The 27,943-nt window shown below is 41.3% G+C and overlaps 6 protein-coding genes and 1 long non-coding RNA gene across 11 annotated transcripts in view; 5 read left to right on the forward strand and 2 right to left on the reverse strand.

The window, feature by feature from the left end:
* Positions 1-49: 49 nt before the first annotated feature.
* On the reverse strand, positions 50-6,976 carry LOC109530858 (interleukin-17 receptor A). Its single transcript, XM_019894785.1, has 11 exons — positions 4,580-6,976; positions 4,282-4,306; positions 4,053-4,196; positions 3,844-3,962; positions 3,662-3,782; positions 3,536-3,583; positions 3,298-3,452; positions 3,053-3,127; positions 2,886-2,958; positions 2,429-2,524; positions 50-1,933 (listed from the first exon to the last, which is right to left on the reverse strand). Exons 1-11 carry the CDS (start codon positions 4,832-4,834, stop codon positions 1,209-1,211), a joined length of 1,836 nt encoding a protein of 611 aa, XP_019750344.1. The 5' UTR covers positions 4,835-6,976; the 3' UTR covers positions 50-1,208.
* Positions 6,977-9,175: 2,199 nt separating this feature from the next.
* Positions 9,176-12,561, forward strand: LOC109530862 (troponin I, slow skeletal muscle-like). The gene is made up of 9 exons (XM_019894790.1): positions 9,176-9,358; positions 10,067-10,095; positions 10,194-10,197; positions 10,545-10,586; positions 10,682-10,813; positions 10,877-10,966; positions 11,983-12,153; positions 12,230-12,339; positions 12,492-12,561. Exons 2-8 carry the CDS (start codon positions 10,085-10,087, stop codon positions 12,314-12,316), a joined length of 537 nt encoding a protein of 178 aa, XP_019750349.1. The 5' UTR covers positions 9,176-9,358; positions 10,067-10,084; the 3' UTR covers positions 12,317-12,339; positions 12,492-12,561.
* On the reverse strand, positions 10,817-20,291 carry LOC109530864 (uncharacterized). 3 transcript variants are annotated; one of them, XR_002171073.1, is made up of 3 exons: positions 20,214-20,291; positions 19,029-19,122; positions 10,817-10,891 (listed from the first exon to the last, which is right to left on the reverse strand). It is a non-coding gene; the product is annotated as an uncharacterized LOC109530864 (long non-coding RNA). The 3 variants fall into 3 exon arrangements; XR_002171074.1 differs by lacking the exon at positions 10,817-10,891 and adding an exon at positions 12,050-12,123; XR_002171072.1 differs by lacking the exon at positions 10,817-10,891 and adding an exon at positions 13,984-14,059.
* On the forward strand, positions 12,784-15,531 carry tnni4b.2 (troponin I4b, tandem duplicate 2). 2 transcript variants are annotated; one of them, XM_019894787.1, is made up of 8 exons: positions 12,784-12,879; positions 13,525-13,551; positions 13,663-13,666; positions 13,748-13,789; positions 13,852-13,983; positions 14,612-14,701; positions 14,799-14,972; positions 15,068-15,531. In XM_019894787.1, the coding sequence occupies exons 2-8, from the start codon at positions 13,541-13,543 to the stop codon at positions 15,152-15,154; spliced, it is 540 nt and encodes a 179-aa protein (XP_019750346.1). In that variant the 5' UTR covers positions 12,784-12,879; positions 13,525-13,540; the 3' UTR covers positions 15,155-15,531. The 2 variants fall into 2 exon arrangements, with proteins under 2 accessions (XP_019750346.1, XP_019750347.1); XM_019894788.1 differs by lacking the exon at positions 13,525-13,551 and having other exon boundaries at positions 12,796-12,879.
* Positions 15,631-20,607, forward strand: LOC109530861 (troponin I, slow skeletal muscle-like). Its single transcript, XM_019894789.1, has 8 exons — positions 15,631-16,747; positions 17,042-17,077; positions 17,196-17,202; positions 17,321-17,359; positions 17,438-17,569; positions 18,069-18,158; positions 18,972-19,145; positions 20,221-20,607. Exons 2-8 carry the CDS (start codon positions 17,067-17,069, stop codon positions 20,305-20,307), a joined length of 540 nt encoding a protein of 179 aa, XP_019750348.1. The 5' UTR covers positions 15,631-16,747; positions 17,042-17,066; the 3' UTR covers positions 20,308-20,607.
* Positions 20,608-21,992: 1,385 nt separating this feature from the next.
* bpgm (2,3-bisphosphoglycerate mutase) lies at positions 21,993-26,261 on the forward strand. Its single transcript, XM_019894786.1, has 3 exons — positions 21,993-22,087; positions 22,974-23,590; positions 25,431-26,261. The coding sequence occupies exons 2-3, from the start codon at positions 22,990-22,992 to the stop codon at positions 25,604-25,606; spliced, it is 777 nt and encodes a 258-aa protein (XP_019750345.1). The 5' UTR covers positions 21,993-22,087; positions 22,974-22,989; the 3' UTR covers positions 25,607-26,261.
* A 1,360-nt stretch (positions 26,262-27,621) lies between these two features.
* Positions 27,622-27,943, forward strand: part of cald1b (caldesmon 1b) — a 17,157-nt gene continuing 16,835 nt past the window's right edge. For both annotated transcript variants that reach the window (XM_019894776.1, XM_019894778.1), the window contains exon 1: positions 27,622-27,712. The gene's annotated coding sequence lies outside the window, so the exon portion shown is untranslated. The remainder of the gene's footprint in view (positions 27,713-27,943) is intronic.

The raw sequence follows: 27,943 nt of genomic DNA on the forward strand, positions 1-27,943 counted from the left end.
CAGGAAAAATAATTGAGGAGCGAATGTATGCTAAAAGTGACGACCGGTCTTTTTTTCTTCTTCTGTATTTGGGGTCATTATATTATCACTTCAGTGTCTGAAATCCAGTTGAACTCTCCCATGCATTAATGACAGTTGTCCACAAGTATGTTCTGAGGCATTTTATTTTACATCACTACAAACAAGGAGCTCTCAAACTTTTTTGGGTAGCAGGGATGTTTCGGAATCAAATCGAGTACTTTTTTTTTTTCAAGGACACCCTGAACATGAATTAAACAGAACTATCACACATACCCCTAAAATGTCAAAGGAATAAAAAAAGTTGCCTATGCTTGAGAAAAAAAAAGAGTTAGAATGTTACAGTAACATTTGTTTGGAGAAAAAAAAGGAGTCACATTGAGAAGAAAAAAAACAAGACAAAGACATATTTTGTCAGGAAGAAAAGTTGTAATCTTACAAGGATGAAGTTGTTACGAACTCATTCACTGCCATGAACGTTTAGATTTGCCAAATGGAATCCAAACATTGACTACCACTGACGTAGATATTTTTGTCCAGTATGGTTTTTTTGAGTGGGTTGGTGTGGAAGAGTGTCTCGGGCAGCTTGTCAGTGAAATCCGGGTTTGTAAACCACAGTAAAGATCACTTTAGATGGTGGAAATGGCAAGGGAAAATAATTCGCAGCTCATGACGTGAATGATGAACGGCATGTGAAAAAAGGAAGAGAGGTTGAATTTGAAACATGCGGTGAGTCAGTGTCGCTGCCGACGCGGTTTTATAGTTGTTCATCTGTAACGAATTATTTTACGATCAAAACGTCTTCTCAGTCGTCATTTATTTTGTTTTTTTTAGCTGTTGTTGTTTTATGGAGTCACCGTTCTGCTTGACACGCTCGACTGTATATTACTAAAGAATGCAAAGAGCTCAAAATCATTTTTTTTCCCAATTTCTGGCCAAAGAAGGGAGTCGACTCTTGCTTTTGGTGGGTTCAGTTCACTTCTATTGTTACGGAACACAAGATTTTGTGGGATCTTGAAAAGAGCTTTAAGAGGACGGCAAAAGAGGGAACTCTGTTTCGAAATCAGCTGCCAGGTAATGAGTTAATTGGCCAAAAGCTAATATAGAGAAAGGAGTAAAGTATCGTATGTTGTTGTTTAATTGTCTGTCAAGCATGCATAGGTAGAAAAGATCATCCTACATAATGGGACTTAGTCCTCAACTTCCAATTCTTCCACTAGTTCCTCATCAAACCACTGCGGGTGCTTCAGCTGGTACTCCCGGAAAGCCCCTAAGGCCTCCTGCAAGGCTCGACCTGAGGGGCAGTGGTGATACTCACCCTCTGCAAGTCCTTCAATGTGACAAACTCTACCCGGCCCGTGCTTTTCGGCGTCCAGGATTCTGAAGAAGAGCTCTTCGAACTGCTTCATGAGGTTGTATCGAACCGTGACGTGGAACGGCGAGGGGACGTCTTCCGGGGAACAAACGTCTTCAAAGTAAGCCACCATGTACTTCTCGAAGGAAGCGCGGCGCACCAGATGAGGGACGATGAGGCCGAGAGCCGGAGTGAGCATGTCGCCCACGGGCGAGTGCAGGTCTTCCCTCAGGAGAACCCGCTTCTCGCCGCACATGGCTCTCCATTTGGCTTGCACTCCTTGCGAGCACAAGAGGAGGATCTTATCTGAAGAGCCTTCGATTTGTTCTCTCTGCCAGTCCAGCCACTGGATGCGGCCCAGTATTCCCAGTCGGGTGGAATCCAGTAGATCCAGGATCACCTCGGTGCCGCATTTGGCCGTCAGGAAGGCGGAGAGCTTGAGGACGATGTTTTTGTATAAAGGGTGGTCAAGGGAGTAAAGGATGAAGACTTTTTTTCTTTCTCGCACCTGCAAACATTGCGGTTGTTGTTCGGCAGCTGATGACGCCATACCGACGATATCTGAGGAGAAGAAAATTGAAACCGCTGCAAAATTAGCAGGCCCTCTGATGTTGCTATTTCAAGGTTTTTAGTCTATAACCGGGATGTCACCAAATTTTCATCAATGTCAGTGGGGGGCCAACTTGGAACACACAATTGCTAATCAGATCTATGACAAAATTGCCATTTTAAATATGGGCAAAATACGCGCTTTGAATATATTTCATATTTCATAACAGCTCAAAGGGCTGTTTTGCATAACATTCACCATTCAAGGACAGCACCAAATTGCTGAACAGCAAACCAACTGCTAAGTGCAGGAACTCATTTTGTGCATTTTTAAAGAAATCAATTGGCTAAAAATTTTTATATTACTGAGTTTTTAAAAAAAAATTTTAATTAGTCAAATGGCGACTCAAGAGTACGGTCACATGTGGCCCACGGGCCACCAGTTTCTCATCCCTGGTCTATAACCTTGCAACAAGGTTGGCATCGACTATAATCAAATCCTGTTACCTTTGTAGGATGCAGCCCGCAGAAGATAGGCAAAACAAACACCAACAAAGACCACCCCCAATGCACCCTTAATCACTGCAGTCCGTGATGGCATATCTACCAAAAAAAACCCCCAAAAACAAAAGGGTTGTTATTTCTAAAATACAAGGACAAAAAACACGCCATTAACACCTATTAAGTCCCATCGCCAGGTATTGCATCTGAACTGGTTGTAAAATTGATTTAAACACTGCCATACTGCTCATTGAACGTGCAAAAAAAGAAAAAAAAAAGACATTTGTCAATATCTTCATTTTTGTGTACTTTGAGTCACTTCAGGAAAAGTCAACAAGTTTCAGGGTGTAAAGGTGTTTCTTTTGCTATCAAATGTCAACCCAAAGTGTGTAACGTGTTAAGGTGTCATGTGATGCACAATATAGGGACTGCTCGTTCATGCTAAAGAAATTGCAGTACTTACACAAACAGTAATCGATATACATTTGCTTGAGACGACAGCCGTTATTCACGCATCGTGTGAAAAATGGCTTAATCTCGGGGGGTAAAAAAAAAAAAAATGGAACATTAAGCTTTGATACACGAAAATGATAATTTTTTTCTTACAGGAAGTCTCAAAACAAAACTTACTGTGATCAGCAGTTTACATTTTAGTAGCTTGGACACGTCCAGGTCAAAGGTGACGATTAAAGATGTTCTGTTCTCCTGTTTGTGAGATTGAATAATTAAGATAAGATCAATTCTGTGTCATAATAATATGCCAGGCTACAATCAATGGCTCCTTCTCTGCACTTCTTTATCCAAAGCCATTCTATAGCTATGCTGCGCAAAGTATGTTTGACAAAAGTCAGTTTTCATTATTATATTGTGGTTACCTTGGAAACATTCTTTGAGGAATGGATGCCATCGCTCTGGATGGAGACTTGGTATAGGTCAGAATGCTTGTCAGCCTCAAAGCCCACAATAACCGACAGCATTTGATGCTTCCCCAATGAGAAAGCAGTTGCGACTTCAGTGTCCCAAAGGCTACCTTGAAGAATAATACATTTTCAAAATTGCAATTCCCGGGCACCCCTGTCTCTTACCGTATTTTAAAAACAATAAACAATTCACCATTTTCCAAACACATCTGGGAGTTTCGAATTATTTTGTCGTCACATCCTGTCCATGACAGCAAATATTACAACATGAAATATTTCAGAGTCAAATGTATGTGACACTCTCGTGGCGATACCTCACCTGGTATTGTCACTTGCTTTGTGATGGCGTTGTCGCCAACGTCAGGTTGCGGCAAATTAGACGCTGTCAGTGTGTACGTGTGGCCGGCCTCCACCGACACCCGAGATAACGAAAACGCCCACTAAGTAGGAAAACACGGTTACTTATTTGGCACAGCTCAAGTTGAACACGAAGCTCCTTACCTTGTTAAAATTGGGATTGAGCTGCTGGTTGACAACGAAAGTGAAGTGCACACACACACTTTGATTTGTATGTTGATCAACAATACGCAACTGTGACCCCTGGAGTGTCAGAACACTTGCTAGGAAGAAGGGAGGATGAATCTGAATTATTTTTTTTTTTTAAAGGACACGATAGTGCGTGTATACAAGAGGTGTCAAATGTTACTCACCATCTGATTTTAGCCTCCAGGTCACATTCATAATGGGAACAGACAGATGGTGGTCCTGACCAATTCCTACGTAGTCTGGACCCCACTCAGGTGCGGTGGGAGCAGTGTGACGGGGCACCACCTTGAATTTGTCCGTGCAGTTATCTGACATTAAAAAAAAATATGCGTGCCATGTTCACAAGAGTGACAGGAATCGGTATTTATATTTTGGACTAACTTAAACACTCACACTTAATTGTGCAGTTTTCGAGACCCTTTAAAACAGGAAAAGAAAACATCATGAGATTACCATGTGGCAAAAGAACTCACAATCTATTTAAGTAGAAATACTTGGGTTTGAAAAAAAAAACAAAAAAACTGTCCTGACCCCAAGTAAAAAAAAAAAAAAAAAAAGCAGACTCTAAAATGGTACAAAAGTAAAAAATATTTTCAGACTTGAGCATTGAATTATATTACACTTGTATGAGCCAAAGTGCGTTGGATTGTCAAAGCTATTTTTAAAAAAAAAGAAATAATTGAATCCTTACGGGCTGGTTACAGTCCGCTATCCAAAGGTAAGATGAGGCTGCAAAGCCAGTGGCCAAACACGAGCAGAAGAATGCCACATGGATCATTGTGGGGTTGCGGGAGCGAGAATAAATCAATGAAGTTGCCTGTGAGGGAAGATTTGGTGACACGACTTTCCATTTGTGTGATTTGCATTCAGGAAGAACGCTGTTATCAGGTGCCATCATCAAATGCAAACCCCGAGTTGACAGGAAATGTTGCTCAATGCTATTCATTTTGCAGTTTGAATTTTTCACATTTGCCTGTTTTTAAAATGATGAGGGGGGGAAAAAAACGCATCACATTCGCAGTGTCTCTGGCTCATAAATATCAAATAGGTTTGACATTCGATCTCCTCTGAGTGGGGGGGAAAAAAAATCACTTTACACAAGTCACGTAACAGCATAATTGCTGAAGATAATCTTTAGAGCGAATAAAACTCGGCCTTTGTAGAATTTGATCATAAATTGAGGAAAAGCCTGCGATTCAAAGACAGTATTTATCGCTACGTGTACACTTCCTTCAAAAACTAGAATGGCGCTCAGAGTGCCGGTTGACTTCATTCAAAAGGCCAAAACTTGTTTCAAACAATTTATTCTCCATAGAAAACGGCATGTGAATTAATTTGTTGCAGGCTAAAAACGTCCCCAAAATAACTTTTATTCACTGTGCAGACAACGTTTAACGTAACATTTCAATTTCCTTTGGAAGTTCCACTGTTAAACAGTTTAACAAGGTAGAAAAATAACATTTTTGTTATTCCAGACATTTAAAGGCAGACCAACTCCCTCAGAATCATTTTAACAGGTGAACTCAGTATGACCTTCTATAAACTTCTGAATGTGTGTGTCCATTTTTTTTCAGCGTTGCAGTCTTTTTTGCACAACTCCTCGTTCTCAAACTATCCCATTCATGGATTTAGTAACTGAAGAAAACACCAAAATGTATATGTTCAGGACTACTGATGGCTGGCTTGGTGAGTGACATGGGTGCCAGAGATGGAGCTTACGTAGGAGGATGTTGGGAGGTCCAGTTGTTGATTGAATGGCTCACCCTACGGCAGCCTGTGTGTTGAGTGCAAGTCGGTCGTGGTCGTAGCAGCTCGTGTGTGTGAATGCGCTTCATACTTGTTTATTGTGTGAGTTTGTGAAGGCAACTGAAACTGCACCGGTGGCGGCGTTTATTTTTGACCACATGTGGGGGCATTACAATATGGTCTGCCTAATAGCGGTGGTAACTTTAGACCTTCTCCCGCAGCCATCTTGCCAATATATTTCGACACAGAATGTTACATGAGTCTGCAGTCACATTTATACATGTGGAAAAATAGTAAGTGCAAAACGTTGGGGCAGAGATTTTGCTTTGAAGTCTTCAACTGATCATTTCAGCACTGAAACATTCATTCGAAAGTTGCGAGAAGGTCAAATTCAGTTCAGCTGTTAAGGTTATTTGAAGTTCATCCTGAAATGTGTGAGCAGGTGATGCTCAGATGATGACAGAATTCACATCAACACCAGTTTGAGAACTTGAATCAAATGTACTTCTCAGGCTGTGTCATCATTGATGTTGTTCTCACTTTCGATTGGTCTTCATCAAGCCGGTGAGACTCTTCCAGGTGTGTTTTCTCTCCGGTGTGTATCCTCATGTGTAACGCCAAGTAGCTCGCGCTTGACACTTTCTTTCCACAAAGGGTGCAAGAAAGGGCCTGTTCTGTGCTGTGCGTTTTCCTGTGCGCCACCAAACCGCGTTTCCCGGTGAATCCGGCGCCGCACACAGAGCAGGAGTAAACGTTCCCTTGGAGGTGAACGCGAGAGTGTTCCACTAGACTGGACCGGTGTCTGAATCGTTTCCCGCACACCGAGCACCAGTGAGGCTTCTCCCCCGTGTGTCGCCTCATGTGCAACACCAGACTGCTCTTTTTGGCAAACTTCCAACAGCAGAGCGTGCAGGCGAAAGGCTTCAATCCGGTGTGGCTGCGTGAGTGCATGACTAAATCCGAACGTTGCGTGAAATTCTTACCGCATATCGAGCACCTGTGAGGTCTCTCCCCAGTGTGGCTCATCGTGTGCCTTTTCAAGCTCGCCCTGGACATGTAAGTCTTGCCACAGTCGCCGCACTGAAACTTCTTCCTGTTACCCAGGGAGTCTGCGTTGCTGTCAAGACTCTCATCCAACGAGTCGGACGTCATGCGGTCAGCTGGTAAGTCCGAGGGGATGTGCGGTTTTGATGCTTCACTGTGGTCTTCAGCGGTTTCTGCAGTCAAGCTGCTAGTTAGGAGTGTCGGCTCTTTAGTGTCATGGCTTTGTCTGTAATGAAGGTGCGAGGACCTGACTTCATCCCCTGTCCTATTCCCATTTTCATCCTCCAGGTTGGACCAGTGTTCTTCCACTTTTATGTGGCAGGGCTCAAGTGTTTTCTGCTCCTCCGCATTGCCCTGCCACTCATGCTGCTCCGAGGCGAACTCTTCTTTCATGTCCGTCGGCTGCTGGACATCTACAGGAGAGAATACACAGAGACAAAAATATATTCAGTGACTGGGGTTGCAAAAAAATGGGGATGTTAAATTGTTTGCAGATGATTTATTAAAGTATACACACTGGAGGGGAGAGATAATGTTTTGGTATTGAATTCCCTGAACACACACTGTAAGTTGTAAACAATAGTATAATTGGCTTTCTGTTGATCACCGTATGGACATTATTTTAGAAAAAAAAATCCAGACATGAGGAAAAAGTAATATTTCCTATTTATCAATAAACTTTGTCCTAATTACTGTATGTCCTGAGTTTAAACTGATTAATCATAATAACAAAAAAGGAAACATTACAAAAACACTTAAAGGTCATGAAATTTAATTGGGATTTATGAATTTTATGATGCATCTACTTTAACTGATAAAAAGTATTGGTACAGGCAATACTGGCCCTGTATTTATTTGGTGGATGAACTCTGGACCTTGTAATTCCATAGATTTTTTTTGTCTCTTGTGATGAATTTTGTGTGATTGGTCATGTCTTGTGTTGCTGGGCCTCTCTGTCTGCAAATGAAGCTTTTGAAAATAAAATAACTAAAGTACAGGAATTTAATTGATTTATTTAAGTATCGGATCGATGCCAAAAATATGCAGTATCTCACACCACTAATGGGTGGATGTTAATCATCCACTGTTTTTACTTCATGTTTTTGTCATGCTTTCAGCATCGAGAAACTCGAGAAAAAAAAACACGTTGTGAGAGGAGAATAAATTGTACAATACGTACAAACCTTCCAATTGTAGTTGCACACTTGGCCTGAGAAATGCATCCAGCAGCTGTCGCTGTCGTTCGTTCTCCTCTTTGGAGCGACACAGTTCCTCCTCGTACTCCGTTATGGTCCTCTCGAAGAGCCCAAATATCTCGTCGGCGGCCTCGGTTAGTCGCCTCACCACCAAAGCCCTCAGCATTCGGACTTTACACATCTCAACGAGTGCACGGCTGTCTGGATGAATTGATCCAGGCTGCTTCCGCAGTCTTCTTGACAGAAGCTAGCAAGCTAAAGCTAATTTGAGAAGCTTTGACAAGTCGACGAAGGTTAAATTATCGTGACAGAAAGACTTTATAGTATTTCACTGCTAAGCGCCATAAACCGTGTTCATATGAAACTGAGAATAAAGGGTGCGATGACTTTAGAATCATGCCACTTCCTCCGCTTGGCAGTTTTATCAACTTCCGCCTTTTCTTCTTCGGTGGTCTCGAATGTAGCTGGGAAAACCATGACGTGTCTATACTGCCACCATTAGGAGTCACTTGGTTCCAACAATCAGAGAATCTCTCCAAAAGTAGAAGAATAACGCGGGATTTTTTTTTTTCTGGAATGCTTAATCTGTGAATTTTAATTTGAGTAAATTTTGCCAATTTTTCCTTTGTCACTTATGGGCTCTTTCGCATTCAGCTACATGTTAGAAATTAGTACAGTATGTGTGTACCCTCCTATAAATATTGTTTTGGATCTCCCATGTCCTCACTGGCAAGGCGACGCAATAAAGTGTTTGAGCCCGGACAGATAAACACCTCATGCCAATGGACAGCAGGAGATTTTGGAACAGCAGTCTTTAAAGCCCCAGGAGAGATTACATGCTTGAACATAAAAATTCCTGTCACGTTTTCGCCTGAGCTCAGCTGTATCAGTTGACACATCTCAGCCACATGCTGATTGGCATGATGTCTGACGCCAAAATACAGTGGATGGAAGAAGTCCACACATTTCTGTGTGATAGCCACCATTAACCAGGTCACATTTGTGAAATTATTCATCTTCATTGCATTTTTTACTTCACAAAAACTTGGCAATTGAACAGGGTGTGTAGACTTTTTATATCCCTTGTACATCTGTGTGATCCATGTGTGCCAATAGGATTATAAAAAAAATGCTATGCTGTGTTCCAAAGTCATGTGCCATGTGATGCCAAATTCTATTCGGCCATAGCCAGGGACGCCAAACGTGCTCGGAGCACCTGATCTCTGCACCGAGGATGACTGAGCTGCCACTTGGCTGAGGCACACATACTATACAAGGTGTGTCCTTGTGCTGCACAATAACATGCAATAATGTGTCCTGACTCTGGACCGAATCCAGAACGGTTCCATTGTGATGCACCAATAGTCAAGCGGGAGTGGAGGGGATATATTTGCATGCAGAGATGTGAGTGTGTCAGTGCATCAATCGTTTGAGTGCTAGTTTGATTCCTATACTTGCCATTTGTGATCGACTTTACCTTCAAGGTAAGTTGGGACGATAACGCGCTGATTTTAAAATAAATGTGATTTTATTGGATCTCGGAAGCCCTTCGGGTATCTATTTTATTTGCGTTAAATCCAGTTTGGATTTAATGAGGGGAGGTGTAAATGCCTCTCGACAGCTGGTATTCATACGCCGAGCTTCTTGACGATCTCGCCATGCTTCTTTAAGTGAGCAAATGTAACCCGAGACTTGACCTCTCGATGCAACGATGGATGGCAACGGCGTGCTTAACCTGCAACCCGTGAACCGCAAAGCTTGCTCGTACAAACTTTGATGACCACTTCAGCCAACCTTTTATCATTTTAACTGGTTGTGATTGTGTTACGTCAGAGGCACTTATACATCTCTTTTTCAAAATGTGGCTCAAATTAATAAAGGGAGGAAGCTAAAAAGATGATTAAAATGGAGCGTACGCTTAGTAAGTCTAAATTTGTGGAGGCTGGTTGAACACTGCTTTTAGAAATTCGGCCTTGTGTGAAAGCATTGAAGGCCAGGGCAGCTGTTTGCACCCAGAACTTCATATTGTTAGATTTAGCAACTCAGTAGCCTTCTCTGTAAAAATAGGAGGGATTATCTTGCTCTGTAAGGATACTGACATGCATCTAAAAGGAAAAATAATTACAAAACTTTAAAAAAAAAAAAAAAAAATCATTCAAAGTAATAACATAAGCTTTGTTTTTGCCCCAAAGAAACAATAAACAGCAGTTATGTCTGAAGGGTGAGTACTATTTTTTCTTTATCACTCCTTACATCATATTTTGCTTTTAATATAACTTTTATTGCTTGTTTGTTTGCTTGTCACGTGTTCCATGAAAGACCGGTGAGTATGACTAACATACAATTGTCATCAGACATTTTCTTGTGAATGTTGAGAGACATCACTGAGCCACAACACACAAGTACGTGGCCCGTTGTGGCCCCCCCATTAGCACTGAATTGTGGCCCCCTCCAGCATTTAAGTTGCCCATCGCTGTTCTAGGATATTCCATTTGTACCATGACACCACACCACATCGCAGCTTCCGATATTTCAGCGCGGCTCAGCAATTGGGTCGACAGTAGTATGAGTGTAGCATCACGTTAGCATTTCAATCCATGCTCATCTCCCTGCATTCACCCAAGAAGCTATTCCAACAAGATGACTGAAGCGTAGTCATTTACCTCACAGAGAGAACCAAAATATTCAGCCACACGCCGACTGCACTTGAAGGTGAGTCCTGCAGATATGAAAACATGTGAGGATCATTTTCCCCAAAACGTCACGTGACTGCAGAGTCGTCACCAGGATGCCTTCTTACTTTATAGTCCATCTTGCTGAGAAGGGCCACCTCGATGCTTTTGGCTGAAAGCGAAGAGAAAAGAGTGGAGAAGGAAAGATTCCTTGCTGAATGTTTCCCTCAGCCGAAGACCTCAGACCTGTCAGTCCAACAACTCCAGGTACCAAGACGACAACGTCCACATCTTGACTCAACCCGCTGCTAACATCTTCTTCCTTTGCAGGAACTGTGTAAAGAGCTACACAGAAAGATTGATGTCACAGATGAAGCTCGATATGATATCGCGTTGAAGGTGGACAAAAATGAAAGCGAGGTAGAAAAGATTTACACAACTTACAATTTGAAAAGGGGTAATTATATTCATACATAGCATGTGAGGATATATTTGGAAACCTAGGTGCATAATAAAAATTGATTGCGCCACACAAACGGGCCGTTTCCCACACAGCTAATTTAAAAGGAGCAGGTGGGTCCTCATGTACAAATACACACTACTGTGTGACCCACTTTGTGAGACGCTATCATCTCCGGCTAAGCTTAGAAAGGCATGTTGCAAATGAGTTAGCATTTTACAGAATGCATTTTCCGGCCTTCATCACATCGCGTCCCACCATTTAGTACCGTGCACACGAGTGCTATCAGTACGACTGCAGCCGCAACCACCCAGTACAAATGTAAACGCATGACTGTTGAGCTGTTGTGCGGGTCCACATAACTAATGGGAAAGTTTCTTTTTTTTTTATGGGTTTTACTTTTCTTCCAAGTTCAGTAAATGACTGAAGAGTGCATCGGCAACTGTGGCACTCCTTTCCCACATGCGATGGCATGCAAACGACAGAACAGAGTACAGTAGAACATTATAGAGTAACTAAATACAATGTTCCTCTGAAAGTAATTTCCAACCCCAAAAATATTGAGAATTGTTAACAGATGGCACAAGACGGCAAGAAAACCACACATTTTTGTCTAAATCAAGCTCCTAAACTCACATTAAAATAGCTCCTTGGCACCAAGATGACACAAGATTGCAGCAAAGCACGACTGTTGTCTAAATGAAGCGCCTCAACTCACTTCAACATAGTTCCTGGGCACCAAGATTTCTTTTATGGCCATCTTGTGATGAGTCCAAATATTACATAGAGGTGAATACACAGGATAGGTTATACCAGGGGGTCCATCCATCCATAGCTTGGATTTCCATATCAGACCGATAGATATGGTCTACTAAACAAAAAAACAAAAAAAACCTTGGTGTGCAAACGATGAACTGCAGCACAGCAAGGGCAAAACGATGAACAATGAAGTCATGAAATGTGTTGTTGGCCGCAGATTGAGTCACTGAGACAGAAGATTGCCTCGCTGAAGGGGGTCCGGCGTCCCAGCTTAAAGAGGGTGAAGAAAAATACAGAAAACTTGCTGGGCGCATACTCCGACCCCTCCAAACTCATGAAGGCTGATTTCAAGGCCAACCTTAAGACAGTGAAGAAAGAAGATGAAAAAGTAAGGTTCAAAGTTAATTACCTGTATCGAGGAACTACGTGAAAGCATCTAAGTGTTAAATGTTTATGGTCTACAGCGGGAAGAAGTGATTGATTGGCGTAAGAATGTGGAGGCCATGTCCGGCATGGAGGGCAGGAAGAAGCTGTTTAACTCTGGACAGTAGCTAAACTCGTCACCATAATTGGTGAGTAGGTGTGAATGAACAAGCACTCCCAACATAAAAATAAAAGCACTTTGAGCCACTTAAAGTAGTTGTGAAACTCTTCTTTGTTTGTATGTATTGAGTGAGTTATACTAAGTCATGCACAATGGCATTCCTACTTTTTTTTTTTACACGTTCGGGGCATTATTTTGAATGGTGAATGTGCTTTTTACCAGTTTGGACAACTGTGATTAAAACATTACAACAATTTTCCAGCTTGATTTGTTTTGTCTTTGTTGCCAAGTACAGCTTTGTCCAAATTTTAAAATGAATTAAACAGCATCATTACCTATGACAAAATTAATAGGTTAATTCATTGCTATACAAAAAGCAGTGGATAAAACTGAACTATGATAATAATCGGTGGACAGCATCCTGATTTGCATGCTGTTCTGCCTTGAGAGTTCTATTTTAGCTGGCCACTCACGGAGCACACAAGGGAGTCCTTGAATGTGACCCGAGGGTCCTCCTGTCACTTTGAGACGGACGCTGCTCACCTCAACAGCTTCCTTTGCACAAGAAAGGTATGATGAATTTTTCTTTATTGTAAGAGTAGAGTTACCGTGGCTCGTCTGTTTCTAATTGATGAATGGATGCAAGAAAGAAGAATTGATCCGTGTGTGAATGTTTTGAAATGCAAAGATTGGATGGAAGGCCACTTCTTATGTGCTACAATTTTGAAGTTTATCTCTATTCCAATGCAAATAGAAAGTGTTTCATTTCATTAGCCTAACGGCATAACTGCCTTTGTCAAATGTGAACATTTTTGGAAACAAGAAAAAAAGAAACATAGCAAATTCAACATACACGAAGAGTCTAGGTTGCATTTCAACCTTTTCAGATTACCACGACTTGGTCGGCTGAGAAGTGACACAGACAAAAATATATACATATTTTTTCCCAAGTAATTTGGTATTTTTTGTTGCTATTGTGACAGTAAGTTCAAATGACTTCGGCCAAAGTTAAATAAAACTGAACTGTAATTATGATTCTCCAACATGACACACTTTAAGAATCACTGACCCTGACAATTATGCTGTTACGCTAACAATTTGTTCGAATGAGGACACCAAGCATCATTCTGTCAAGTCATGGGTTTTGATTCTGGAGATCAACAAAGTTGTCTCATGTACATGTGTTTTTCAATGCTACAATTGTGATTTATGCAGACTAAAGGCTTCCAACATGTCAGAGGAGTAAGATACAACTCATTTTGTTACATTATTATTTCTGTTTCGAGTAACTGTTCCCAGTCTAATTTATTTATTATTTTTTTCTTTGTGTTTACCCTTCAATGTCCACCAAAGACCGGTAAGTCTTTTTTCTTCAACGATCTGTTAACGGTTTGGCATTGATGCAGCCTTTTATGCGACCTGTTGAATTTTTGTGCAGAGGAAATCCAAGATTTCTGCATCACGCAGACTGACCTTGAAGGTATGTTTCATCCTTACGGTGCAATTGATCAATATTGAGTCTCACGAGGACAATAATTTCAGACCAAGCTGCTAAAGGTAGCCACTGTGATGTTGGAGAAGGAGAAGGAAACAAAGCGGCAGGAGAGAGAAACTACTTTGAGCGAGAGAGTGCCTCCGCTGCAGCTGTCCGGGCTGTCAGTGCAGGACCTTCAGGTACGCGTGTGCGGTGTCTTGCCTGTCCATCATGTTCCGCTCGAACAACGTGCTGTTCTGAATGTTCCACACGCCGCTGCCAAGTACACACGATGTTCACAGTCGGGGGATGCCTGTTACTGCTGCTGCTGTCGTCATCTATGTGTGCTGCGTGGATTGAATTGCATATTTGATCCTGACACCTTTCAACATTGTCCTTGAGTCTTTTTTTTTTTTCTGGGGGAGAGACATTTTCCGACTCGTTTTTGGAACAGCGGTATCTCTTACTATAAAGTATTACACTTGACATGTTGCTATACTGTATTATATTGTGATTTAATTCTTCAATTTTATATTAATACATTATTGGCATCACTTAATACAATGAAGGGTTTATAAAATGGATAGGGATTCATTTGTTAACACTTGTTTTCTTTTCTTCTTTCTACCCATTATCTTGCTGCTGTGGACTGTAAATTTCCCCATTGTGGGACAAATAAATGATATCTTATCTTATCTTGTATTTGATTAAAAAAAAAAAGTTTTGCTGCTATCATGTGGCATCTGGAGGCAAATATAAAGTCGTTTTTTTTTACTGGCAATTCTCACAGATTTTTTTGCGACCTCTCAAGGTTCTCTCCTCTCTCAGGCTCTGTGCAAAGAACTGCACCATAAAATAGACGTGGTCGATGAGGAGCGCTATGACATCAACTCCAAGGTTAACAAGAATAATTTAGAGGTTTGGGAATCCATTTATATTCGGTGGCCATAATTTAAGCATTTGGTTGATCACGTGGATTTAGACTTTTTTTTTTTTCTCCAATGGTTTTCTTCAGCTTGAAAATCTCTCCGCCAAGATCATTGAGCTAAAGGGTAAAATGAAGCGACCCGCTCTTAAACGGGTGAAGATTTCGGCCGACGCCATGTTGGGAGCGCTGCTGGGTGCCAAGGTCAAGGAGTCTGTGGACTTTAAGGCCAACCTTAAGACCGTCAAGAAGGAAGAAGAGAAGGTAAAATCCATTTATTTACATCCCAACGCTGTAAAAAAGTAAAATGAGACCGCCAGTAATTCGGTGATATGATGATTTTTCCTTCTCACGAACAGAAAGAGGAAGTGACGGACTGGCGTAAGAATGTGGAGGCCATGTCTGGTATGGAGGGCAGAATGAAGCTCTTTAATGCCAACCAGTAGGTTCAAAACAAGCGAGTTGCAAAACTAGTAAGCCCGCAGTGACGTCACTGTGTGTAGCCACCATCGCTGAACAGTAACGTGACTTAAATGGTGTCACGTATTCCTTATTGGACTTCATGCCGAGGCGTCCAGAATTTCCTGAGAGTATCGTAATGCCTGGAAACAGCATGATGACATGGACACTTAAAAAAGGTTTGATTAAGTCATTAAACACGACTTTTGTTGTACAAAATAGGGCATGTAGTAATTATTTGACAGGAATCATTCAGTAAAATGTAGATTTTTACAGATAAGGCTCATCAATGCCAACAATATATCCTTGCCCTTTTTTGAGATTTAGTAGAATTTGATCCAAAAAATAAAGTCACTTCAATCAGTATAAAGCACAGGGCTCAGTGGTCCATTTGATTTGTGATGAATACCACGAATATTAGTTTTACTTTATTTCGTTTCCCTTTATGATAAAACCACTTGACAACCACATTTTGCACTTGTCTGACGGTTAAAATGTTATCACTCACAGCATATGCACCTTCAAACTATAATTGAGTTGTATTTAACTTTTTTTTTTACATTCAACTCATTTGGTGTGCATATTTACGAGCGTCACTCTAATATCTTGGATGATATTTCATGTTTCAAATGGAATCCATTGATTCTTTCATGTACTACCCGAAGGAGCCGCGAGACTACTCGTAGTATTTATACCGCAATTTGAGAATCATTTGCACTGGCTGTGATTTGCCTCAATTGGCTGCTTCATACCAAAATGGCCAACTATCAACGTATCAACAGCAAATATCTGAGCGTCTTGGTGTATAATATGTAGATGGTATCAAGCAATCTATCAAGCAATTTATCCATGCTTGTAGTACCAATTTTATCTATCAATGGACTCAATGATACCTATTTGAGGCATCAAAAGTATCTAAGGCAGGGTGTCGATGGCATCTTCTAATGTAACAATGGCATTTGTCAATGGGATCAATAATGATCTGTCAGTCATGTGATGGGTGAGTTCTCTGGCATATTCAAACCCCCAAAAGGCGAGTCATTCGTTAAAAGACGATTAAGAAACAGCCATTCCGAGAGGGATTTGGCGCCACCTAGTGCTTGGGCCTGAACGACCACAAGGCTTTGATATAGCCAGCAATACCGAGGAAACGCCACTAGGTGGTAGCATCGCTCTGCAAATGCCATCCCGTTTCCTCAACCGTTCAGGTGTCTTCAAACGGTGAGTAGTTTCTATTGATTCTAGTTTTATCAAACAGCAATTTATTTGCATTTGAGCCTGGGATGAATCAATTCATTTGATATTATTTGTTTTAACAACAGAGCAATTTGGGAATGAATTATTCATTTCAAATCCACCAGGGGGCGCTCTCTGAGCAACCAGCCCATAAGGAGGCCATAAGAAAGCCTCACAGGTGGACATTTTCACACCTCATACACGACGCCCGGCAAGAATGGCGAGGACAGAATGTCTATTTTGGAGAGCCACTCACAAGGGCACTGGAATCTATATATCCAGCCTCTTTGTGCCCTTCTCATCTTGGAAAAAGCAGCCGGCCTGTCGTTTTGTTGCATATTGTGGAAGGTAAGAAAAAAGAAAAAAACCCTGCAATTTTTATGACATTTGTAGAATGTATGCGAGGACACCAGTCCTGGTCTAATCTTGACCATCATTTTCATCTTACTTCATCAATTGTTCTTTGATTGGATTTTCTAGTTTATGTCTCACATAAGTGATCAGGTATCAACACAAGGATTGACATCATTTGAATATCTTACCATCAAATATTTAAAGTGATACGTTTGACCTCAGGACAAAAGTCATGCCTTGTCTACCAAATGTTCTTGGAATGTTTTTCGATTTTTTCTCAACAGACGGAGACACAAGAAGAGCTGAACTATGTCTGATGCGTGAGTATCACTCAGCTTGATTGTAATATCATGTTTGAGGAAATGTGATTTAAAAAGGAACAAACTTTGTTTGTACTCTCCCCCATGAATCAATGTCACCTTGTGCTTACGTGCTCAGGACTTCGGTAAGTCCAAAAGTAATTCATACCATCAAAAGTAATTCATATGCATCAACCCATACTCAAAATCATTTAACTTAAAAAGTGATCATGAGTCTTCATTTTTCCATTATTTTCATTCCAGAGACCAAAAATATCTGCATCGCGCAGACTGTTTTTGAAGGTATGACGACTAAGGGACTCAAGTTATGCTCATTTGCTGGCTGGCGTGTGATTTATATCCAAAATGCTGTGCAATCAGACCAAAATGATCAAGAAGGCCATGGTGATGCTGGAGAATGACAAGCAAGTGAGACAAGATGAACGGGAAAGAATTCTGACCGAGAGAGTTCCAGAACTCCAGATGTCAAGCTTGTCTACACAGGAGCTGCAAGTATGTTTGTCGTCCACATGAAAAACAATGATCTAACCATAGGGCGGCCTGGTGATCCAGCGGTTAGCGAGTTAGTGCAAATGTCGTGGGTTCAATCCCGGCTCCGGCATCCTTGTGTGGAGTTTGCGTGTTCTCCTCGGGCCTGCGTGGGTTTTCTCCGGGTACTACGTTTTTTTCCCACATTCCAAAAAGATGCATGGCAGGCTGATTGAACACTCCAAATTGTCCTGAGGTGTGAGTGTGAGCACGGATGGTTGTTCTTCTCTGTGTGCCCTGCGATTGGCTGGCAACCGGTTCAGGGTGTCCCCCGCCTACTGCTTGAAGACGGCTGGGATAGGCTCCAGCACCCCCCGCGACCCTTGTGAGGATAAAGCGGATCGAAAAATGGATGGATGGATCTAACCGTGCTGTATGCATATTACTTTAACCCTTTCATGCACTAATAATGATAACCGGTAACCTGATAAGCTGTCCAATGCAGTAACATTGATGTCTACAGACTCTTTGCAAAGAGCTTCACCAGAAGATTGACGCTGTCGATGAGGATCGTTATGACATTGCTTTAAAGGTGGCCAAAAACGATATTGAGGTATGGGTTGTAGTTTTCTTGTGAATGGTATATCTATGGTATGAATCAATCTCCCTATCTGTGGTATCACTGCTATTTATCGATGGTGTACTAAACAGTGGACTATTATATTCGCTGATTTTACCCCCTAACATTTTTGCAATCAAGTATTTTTTTGGAGGAAGGAGAACAAACCCCATTTTGCAAGAATTTTTGCGTCGAACTTTTTTTTTTAATCCCAAAATATTTATAATAGATGTCAATGAATGTGGATTTTCGCCAATCATATCAAACAAAAAAATCCATACATTATGTGGTATCCATTGTATCCATCAATGGTATCAATTGTATCCATGGATTTTATAATTGGTGCCTTTCAGTGGTATCTAGAGTATTGTATCTATGGTATCCATGCACCAATATCAATGGCACACTGCAGATCGTAACCACTGTATGTGTACCACATCATATCGATCAATCTAACAATTTAAATGTGGTATCAGTGGTATCTATCTAGGGATTAATGGTATCTATCTATAGCATTGAGGTATTTTACAGTATCTGACGACTAATTAGTCTAAATGCTTTGACAGCTGTTGGGTTGTGTGTGGGGTTCTCTTAACGGTTGCAATTTTCAAACGACTGTCGTAATTTTTTTTTCTCTGAGATTATACCACTCTTTGGTCCAATTTACATGACTTGGCGGGACAAAAGACCACACAGCTGCGTTCTTGAATCAATAACGTGTGCGTATCAGATTATTTTTGAAAAATGATTCTGAATAGTAAGCCAGTGTCTTTTCTTTTGGGGGGGGGTATGGATGAAAAAAAAAAGTTGCGGGACCTGTCTCAGAAGATCTACGAGTTGAAGGGCAAGATGAAGAGGCCGAACCTGAAGAGGGTGAGGGTGTCTGCAGACGCTATGTTGGGAGCGCTGCTGGGCTCCAAAGTCAAAGAGTCTGTGGACTTCAAGGCCAACCTCAAGACTGTGAAGAAAGAGGAGGAGAAGGTGAGAGTTTGTCTGCAAATGTCTCTGCCATTTTGCTTTTACACACATAGTGATTTTTGACATCAAAACCAAAATATGAGAAATCTTAACACACGAGGAGGGGGAAAAAAAAAGAATGATTTGCGAGACATGTTACAAACGCTCAATCAGGTGTGGGCAGAGTAGCCAAAAATTGTACTCAATTAAAACTAAAAAGAAGTCCTCCAATAATTATTTGAGCAAGAGTATGTAGCGAGTGAATAAACTATTCAAGTACAAACTAGGGAGTAATTTCTGATTTTTTTTCTTTAAATCAGAGAACAAACATCAAAGACAAAATTAAAAAAAAACATAACATTAAAATTCAGATATTGCCCAACAATATCATTTTAAACTCAAACCATACTTTTAAACTGTAAAAAGTACAATCGGTTCACCGGGCCGAGGTTACAGTGAAACTATGATGTGTTTTCTCTCGAAGTGGAGTTGTTGTAGGCTGAAATGCCGACATTTTTCAGCACAGTGCATGACATAGCGGTTTGCGCTGTGGTTCACTGTAATGTCATAAAAGTACAATTTCTTCAAAAATACCCAAGTAAAAGTAAAAAGTATTTTGTGTTAAAATTATTCTGACTTGTATGATTCACCCCCTCAAAATTTTGTACGTCAGCAAATGTAACAGTAAACGTAGGGCATTCGTACCCATCTCTGCGCTCAATACAACCAGTTGCTCTTCTATTTATGCCGGACAACAGCGCTACCTTCATGTGGAGGTGGCTTCCTAAATGGCTATCGTTATGCAACACATTACTATCACAGAGTCGGTTGCTTGGCTGAACTCTATGTTGACCACTTAAACAAAGATTTAGGATCAGAAATATCGAACAGGTGTCACAATAATGATTGTTGACCCCGACAGTTTTCCAATCGGGAGATTTTGAGACACCCAAAACCGCTCCGAATATTCCTTCGAGGATTCCAACAGTCAGACATTTGCTGACTTTTATCGGAAGAAGGGGAAAATGCTCAAATTCATTGCAGCACACAATTCTGAATGTTTGAATAAAAAAAAAAAATAATAATGTTTACCTTACAGAAAGAGGAAGTGACAGACTGGCGCAAGAATGTGGACGCCATGTCAGGAATGGAGGGCAGAATGAAGCTGTTCAATGCTGGCCAGTAGACGACAGGCTTGTCGTCTTTGCGAAGACATTTGCCACTTGAATGACTGTTGCTCACTTTTCGAAGAACATTTTTAGTAATGTTGCTTATCTGTGGAGGGAAATCGTAAAAACTGCATCTGTGTGATCATTCTCAGTAGGAAGAATAGCATAACCATGTAAGGGTAACATTTGAATCTTAAGTTTTCCTATCAACAGTAAGCAATTGCAGTGAGTACAGAACATCATGTTATGTATAAACATGTGCTTGATGCAAAATCTGAGTCGAGTCCGGATGATGCATTCATAAAAAGGTGAATATTTGTGTCTTGCTTGTCTTTGTGTTTAACCCTTATGCAGTAATACAGATTGTTACTTTTAAAGTATTTGTCCCAAATTTGGTTGCACTTTGAGGTGTGACAACTTTTTTCACTTTTGAATTTTTTTTCACTTTCAACTTTCAAAATGTTCAGTGGCATCCTGCCAAGACATTCAAATATATTTTTTTTTATTTATTTATATTTGGCGCCCTCTATGGGCCACAGCAGCAGGAGTGTGTCAATCACACACTAACTATGCTGCATATGTCAATAAAAAAAAACAACCAGTCCAAATCTTGCATATGACATAAATAGAGCCTTGAATATGTCACCAAACCGCAGAAACAGAATTTTTCTTCATGCCTGCTTTTTTTCTGCAATGGCCATTTCAAAATAATGCAACATAAAACGTATTTGTCCAACATTGGGTTGCGCTTTGAGAAAAAAGAGACCAATTTGGGACAGATACTGCTTTGTGTTTAAGCTGCGTTTTCAAGTGGTACGTGTGGTTAAATCAAGTGGATGTTTTAAATAGCTGTACAGAGAAGATTTTTTAAAAACTGCCCAACAGCCCAAGCCATCTTCAAAGGAACAGATTGTGAAAGGTATTTTCTCACCGGTATTAAAAAATATTAGGTTGGGCCGTCTTTGGGTAATTTTGCAAAACAGATGCGCAAACCTGCTCGCCAACGACATTACGCCATACACGTGACTGTCAAGAGTACGTCTGTATTGTTAACCCTAGCAACAGAAAAATGAATCATTAAACTAATCTATGAATGATCATTTTAAATATGTGTGAATGTCTACGACTTCACTTTTTTAAACCAACTTACCTGCTGAAATATAAATTACTGTCCGTCTTGTTTCAATCTTTTTTTTTTCGACTGACCCTTCACACATTCAAATTGCGGCAGTGGAGAAGAAGACTCAAATCATTCTTTAAATATTTACCCTGTTTAATTTCCAATTGCTGTGCCATAGTCAAATGACTTTGGAAAGGTTTGATTACGATGAGAATGTGTGACGAATAAAGCGTAGTTGCTGAAACAGAACACCCCCCCCCCACCTATTTGTTCATTATTAATTCCTGCCATTGTGTTTTAATTTGATAATGTCAACGTTTCAAACTATTGTAACAATTAACAACAAAAACTGGCAACATAAACTTCGAAAACCAAGAAGTTACCAAAACGAACCCTTAACACGAGCTTTACTAACCATTTGGAAAGCAAATCTTTTGGTTGTTGGCGCCATGACACAACACCTCCCCTTTCCTCGTCGACTCTCTCTGTGGCGAATTAATATGGGCGTAGTCCTCCTCCAAATTTGGGCATGACGCTTCCGATGCTCTGTGCTGCGCAATTCGGATTGGACCCGTGATCTGTCAATCACCATCATCATTCAGACGTTTTCATGGCCGGGCTAAATACTGTCAACATCGACGCATCTACATTCCCACCGCTCTTAAAAGCCACATAAGGTAAGTCGTCTTGCTCTCAATACTGTTTTATGCATGTTGTTTGTTTTAAAGCTCCCGGCTACCTGATTGTTATGCTGCTAACGTGCGTGGGGTGCTTTTTGCATCGGGGTGCAAGCAGCCATGTTTGTTGTCGTAAATAAAGCCTTAGGAAACAAAACCTCAAAGATCGTGGAGATAACGCCAAATAACTTCTTCGATGCATGTACTAACGTGACGACAGGGGAAGCTTGCTTCATTTCCTCATATAGAAATGCTAATAATAGTACAGTAGGGGTTCACTTCCAGCCTCCCGAGATCAACTTTAACCTTACGCATACATCAAAATTGAATTTGAGTTGCAAAATATCGGGAATTTTTCAAAAGCTTCCCATCAGATCTAAGAGGAGTTTATAATTGCATTGCAATGACTAGGAACTATTGGGAATACTGTACTGTATTTAGAAATTAGCAACCTTGCTGGTTGGTCTGTGTCACTAGGCCTTGCTTATAAATGAACCAATATGAAAACGAATTTGTTTGCATGGAGACAGTACTTTTCACCCAATTTCTAGATCTTCATACGTTCATTCCGTTTTAAAATGCAATGCAATCTGTAGTTTGGTGCCTTCATGTACGATAGGCAGGCACGTTGGAAACACATTTTTTTTTCTTAAAATGTTGAGGTTGTTTTGTCAAACCATTGAATATAAAAATGTTCCTAATGTACTTGTTTTGCTTCGCATTTAAGAGGAAATACATTGATTGCTACTTATATCAATTATGCTATAATTTTTTACAAGTTCAGCCCTGAACTACAGTGGGTTTGACACCCATCATTTGCTGTACTACTCTAATTTCAAGTGTATCATAATTAACTTCCTCATTTGAACTTTATGTGTATGTTCAGGTTTGTGGTGTATGAGATGTCCATGTACAAACTCTTTCTGCTGAGACATGGGGAGGGGGCGTGGAACCGGGAGAACCGTTTCTGCAGCTGGGTGGACCAGAAGCTGAGTGAGGACGGCGTGAAGGAGGCCCGGGATTGTGGCCGGCTCCTGAAAGAGTTGGGCTACAACTTCGACCTGGTGTTCACTTCCATCCTCAGCCGCTCCATCCAGACGGCCTGGCTGGTCCTGGAGGCTATGGGGCAGGAGTGGGTCCCCGTGGTGAAGTCGTGGCGGCTCAACGAACGCCACTACGGAGCCCTGATCGGCTTGAACCGGGCGGAAATGGCCGCCCGGCACGGGGAGGAGAAGGTGAAGCTGTGGCGGAGGAGCTATGACATCACACCGCCTCCAATAGACGAATCTCACCCGTACTTCAGTGAAATCTACACCGATCGCAGATACAGCACGTGTGACGTGGAGAAGGAGAAGCTCCCCCGGGCTGAGAGCCTGAAGGAGGTCTTGGACAGGCTGCTGCCATATTGGGAAAGCACTGTGGTACCGGAGATATGCCAAGGCAGGACGGTGCTCATTGCGGCTCATGGAAACAGCTGCAGGGCCCTGCTCAAACACCTGGAAGGTATGCTCCACTTTTGACACACTCAGAGCTTGATTTACAAAAGATTTGCATGCACAAATAAAAACATGCTAATCCACAAAGATTAAAAGAAGAGTTTCACAAGTGACTTGGTAAACTGTAGTCATAATTGGTATTCTATACCTGTGAATATTGCTATATTGTCTGTCTGCATGTGTTGCTCCAACGTTTGTGTTCAAATACGTGTTGCATAAAGAGTCACAACACTGCAACACCAATGCTATTAGTTGGCCCACCCTGCCTCACCGTTGTATGGTATTCCACAGAGTTCGATTTTGGGGCCCATGCTCTTTTCATTGTAGTAATAATAAGAATAATGCATCAGATTTGTATACCGTTTCCTGGACAACCGGACACTGAAAGAGCTCACAATGGATATTTGCTGCCCACGGGTTCCATCTGAAGCAAACTTTCCTTCCATTGCTATGAGATTCTCAATTAGATCTCTGTCCTGCTGAGCAAAAAGGACGCTAAAGGGAGGCCAAAATTGGAGTTACGTGCTCCCTCGTACGAGCACCAGTTAAGAGGTGAGCAGTAGCACCAACTGGAGGACCTGATGACTCCAAAATCAAGTGTGTCACAGCAATCTAGCTGAGTGACACTTCCAAGTCCATCACTTCAAACTTCATTTTGCGCTGACGGTGCTCTTCCAGAATGTTTCATGGTGAAAACCATCAGCGCTACCAAAAGCGCAAAACCTTCTTTTAAATATAATGGCCTTCACCACATTTAGACCAATGCCCACAGTGTGCAAGGTCTGTTGGAAGTAGCGAATAGGTGATTTTTAGTTCATTCAGCCCCTCCCACATGATTGCGCTTGTCAAGTGTCGTACTGTGCCAGAAATGGATGCTTGACCCTGCTCAAAAAGGCCACTTAGTTTCGGTTACGTTGAGCATCCACGTTGACCTTTGAGAATACTGTACTCGTAGTCCACTCACTCACTTTATATTTGTTGTTGGGTTCTCAGTTTACAAAATACTGCGTGACCTTGACTTTATGTGTATATTGAATCATTTTTTTTCCCCCCATTGAAATGCTATTAATCTCTTCCAACCCCCAACCAAAAAAAAAATCCCTAAAAATAGCACCATAAAAATAGAATGAGAGTGTGAAGAAATAAATTGTGTTTTTTAATAATTGCAGTTATTACTGTACCTACTGTAGTATTCTTGTGTTGGATGTGTGCCTTTAAGGGGCGTGGCCTGGTTGTGTACCATCAGAAGCTGAAGTCAAGTTGGCAGATTAGTCTTGCATTTGAGCGTTTGGACCTGGGTTGTGGCCGATAGCACCTCCTGGCGAGTCTTCTCATTTTGTATTTGACTTTTTAATAAACAGCTGAACGTGTGTCAGCGACTGCCACACGCGGCTGCATCACAGTACCTCCATTTTTTATTTTCTCACGTCACTCGAGGGGAGACGACTGTCCGAGGTCATGCGGCACTCCACCAAGCCCACCCTTTTAGACATATAATCTCATACACAGCGACTACAGTATGTACAGTGTTTTCTCTATATTTCATGCTTGCCATTTTTTGGTGTGTTCGGATACATTTAGTGTAAAACGACATAAATAATGTTTAATTTTAATATGGTCTCTCGATATTGCATATTTTCACCTATAACGGTTGAATCAGGAATGTATACACCATTGTAAAAAAATAAATAAATAAATAAATAAAAAACCCAAATAGCTGCTATACTCTCACTTGCTAATCAAAACGGAGTATTGCGTATATCACTGAATATTAGACGTGAAACATTCCAAAAGTCTAATTTGGCTCGCTCAACTGTAACGCTCCCGCTCCTATGCGCTTCCGACAGGGATTTCAGACGAGGACATCGCCAGCGTGACTTTGCCGACCGGGATTCCAGTGTTGCTGGAGCTGGATGCGCAGCTGAAGCCTGTGAAAGGCCGCCAGCTCCTGGGAGACCAGCAAAAAATCCAGGCGGCCATTAAGAAGGTGGAGGATCAGGGAAAAGCCAAAGCCTCAACTTGAACCGGGTGTAATGTGGTGTATGTTGTGCGGGTCACGTTGGCCTTAGCTGGTACGGGATAGCGCTTTCTTCATGCGAGAATTAAGAAAAAGTAACTGACAGTGACTGGAGACAAATTGAAAGCGAGGAGAAAGTCTTAACGTGAAAGGGACGCGTGTGTCGGACCTGCCACGGTGGACAAGACGCTTTCAGTCGCTCGTCTCCAAACTGACGACACTGACGCGCTTTGGTAACATTTATTCATATAAGCTAAAATGTGATGCAGAATTTATTTAATCTCTTTTGTTCCATGGGTTACATTTATTTGACTACTTGTGAGTTAGCCTCAGTGTTATTAACCTTGTGTCAATTTAGCATGGACCGATGCCTCATTGTTGGTCCCTTCAAGGGAAAAAACAAACAAACAAACAAAAAAACGCAACAGGTGATGCCACATTTGTTTAAATAAATGCCCCAGGTGAGGTTACACCCTTCTTTGCATTACAAAAATAATGTGCGACTCATCCCGGCCTCGACTGTGACTCCTTTGCAGAGGACAGTCCGGACATTTTCTCTCAACACTGTGAAGGAACAATCCTGTAGATTTCAAAAACATTTCAAGAGATATCCTTCAAGCATTTCAGGGATGGAGGGCTCCTTTTTTGAAGCTACACTGTCGCAGATGCGTGAGGTGGTCAGTGGGGGGCGTTGTTTCTGTTTTCTTTTGAGTTTGATTCAATTTTGTATCACAAAAATGTTGGAAGGCGCTTCCGAGTCAACAAATCGTACTGTATGTCTTCCAACAGCACCATCTGATCTTTGAATGTAAAGGAATCTGCTGCAATTACGCCCGACTGCTTACTATTTCTTTTGTTTGGTATGCACTGGAAGAGGGATAGATACTGTAAGTTATTGGGATTTAGTTGGAAATTATTCAACAAAAAGGATTATCCACTGCAAAAAAAAAAAAGAAAAAAAATCTACTGTAGCATGTTAAATTCTCATGGAAAAGGGCTCAAAAGGTAGGAACCACTGTTGTGTTTGTCAAGAAGTAAATTGTTTTTTTTTTGGGGTGAAGCAAATAAAGATGTTACAATTAAAAAAAAAAATCCTTGTTTCAGTCCTACTTTGGCTACATTTAGGAACGTTATCAACCTCCAGGATAAGATTTAAACTACCTTTTTTTTTAATTTCCATGTTATCATAATACCAATAAATCTTGGGGAAAACTGAATTCATTTCGGTTGCTCATAGCGAAAATCGCAATTTATCCTGATTTGATTGTTTCACAAACCGTCCTGATTTTCACTTTTTGAACTGAACAAGTGACATAAAAGTGACTCTGGTCACAGAGTCGTGAAACACGACATCAAAGCCAAACGGTAAGCAGAGCTGCATTGAGTTTTGAAAGAGTCACAGCCCAGTTACACTTCGGGTGTATTTAAATTTTTAGTACATTTGCATTCAATCCGTATTAAATGCTTGATTTTATTTTGGTAGGTATTTTTTTATGAAACATCTGAAATTCTTTTTAATGTAATAAGTATTTAGGCGGCATGGTGGTCGACTGCCGAGCACGTCCGCCTCACAATGCAGAGGTGCAGGGTTCATTTCCGGCTCCGGCCTCCCTGTGTGGAGTTTGCATGTCCTCCCCGTGCCTGCGTGGGTTTTCTCCGGGTACTCAGTTTCCTCCCACATTCCAAAAACATGGGTGTCAGGTTAATGGAGCACTCTACATTGTCCCTAGGTGTGAGCGTATTTATTTAATGACTATTTAAGTCCTTTTTAAAACATTTCCTGTCCACTGCTTAAGATGAGTGTTCATGCTGAAATTGGGTGTTGTTACAGTGGGTAACAATAATGCAATGAATGCATAAAATTATGATGTGCTATATAGGTCCCTTATCGAAAATAAATCCAAATAAACCTTCCAAACATTGAAGTCACACTTTCTGTGGCGGGGGTGGAATCCTGGAAAAAAAAAAAAAAAGAAAAAGGGCCATATGCAGAAATCCAATGTGAAGCATGCAGGCGGGGCTCAAGCTTTCACGTTGGACTAAAAAAACCTCCGCTTGCTCTCCTGCTCCTGTTTTCAAGTTGGAAACTGCTCACTGTGGTTTGCTGTTTGGGTAAGTCTCCTGCTTGGTCCGTTGCGATGCTTTTTGACTGCTTTCTAAAGGTTATTGACTCAAACTTGTGCCATCTCATTGGCCTTGTACTTCCAATTTCCAGCTCCTTTCGGTTGTCATATGCATATTTAATTGACACTCAAGTTACCCGTTATTGACCGTTTAAGTCATGACAAAGACCGCCTGGGAATACCAGGTGCTGTAAGCTTTTGCACCCACCCCCAATTGACG

The sequence above is a fragment of the Hippocampus comes genome, unplaced genomic scaffold, assembly GCF_001891065.2.
Source record: "Hippocampus comes isolate QL1 unplaced genomic scaffold, H_comes_QL1_v1.1 scaffold319, whole genome shotgun sequence".
Lineage (NCBI taxonomy): Eukaryota > Metazoa > Chordata > Actinopteri > Syngnathiformes > Syngnathidae > Hippocampus > Hippocampus comes.

Bases quoted from the DNA above. Each gene is read 5' to 3' on its own strand.
- bpgm (XM_019894786.1), top strand. From the start codon at position 22,990: ATGTCCATGTACAAACTCTTTCTGCTGAGACATGGGGAGGGGGCGTGG. The intron at 23,591-25,430 runs GTATGCTCCACT...CGCTTCCGACAG, and splicing joins CCTGCTCAAACACCTGGAAG to GGATTTCAGACGAGGACATC.
- LOC109530858 (XM_019894785.1), bottom strand. From the start codon at position 4,834: ATGAATAGCATTGAGCAACATTTCCTGTCAACTCGGGGTTTGCATTTG. The intron at 3,128-3,297 runs GTAACCACAATA...TCTCACAAACAG, and splicing joins CCTCAAAGAATGTTTCCAAG to GAGAACAGAACATCTTTAAT. The intron at 2,525-2,885 runs GTAAGTACTGCA...TTTTTTTGGTAG, and splicing joins GTATATCGATTACTGTTTGT to ATATGCCATCACGGACTGCA.
- LOC109530861 (XM_019894789.1), top strand. The intron at 17,360-17,437 runs GTATGACGACTA...CTGTGCAATCAG, and splicing joins CGCGCAGACTGTTTTTGAAG to ACCAAAATGATCAAGAAGGC. The intron at 19,146-20,220 runs GTGAGAGTTTGT...TTTACCTTACAG, and splicing joins TGAAGAAAGAGGAGGAGAAG to AAAGAGGAAGTGACAGACTG.
- LOC109530862 (XM_019894790.1), top strand. The intron at 10,814-10,876 runs GTACCAAGACGA...CTTCCTTTGCAG, and splicing joins TGTCAGTCCAACAACTCCAG to GAACTGTGTAAAGAGCTACA. The intron at 12,154-12,229 runs GTAAGGTTCAAA...TATGGTCTACAG, and splicing joins TGAAGAAAGAAGATGAAAAA to CGGGAAGAAGTGATTGATTG.
- tnni4b.2 (XM_019894787.1), top strand. The intron at 13,790-13,851 runs GTATGTTTCATC...CAATAATTTCAG, and splicing joins CACGCAGACTGACCTTGAAG to ACCAAGCTGCTAAAGGTAGC. The intron at 14,973-15,067 runs GTAAAATCCATT...TCTCACGAACAG, and splicing joins TCAAGAAGGAAGAAGAGAAG to AAAGAGGAAGTGACGGACTG.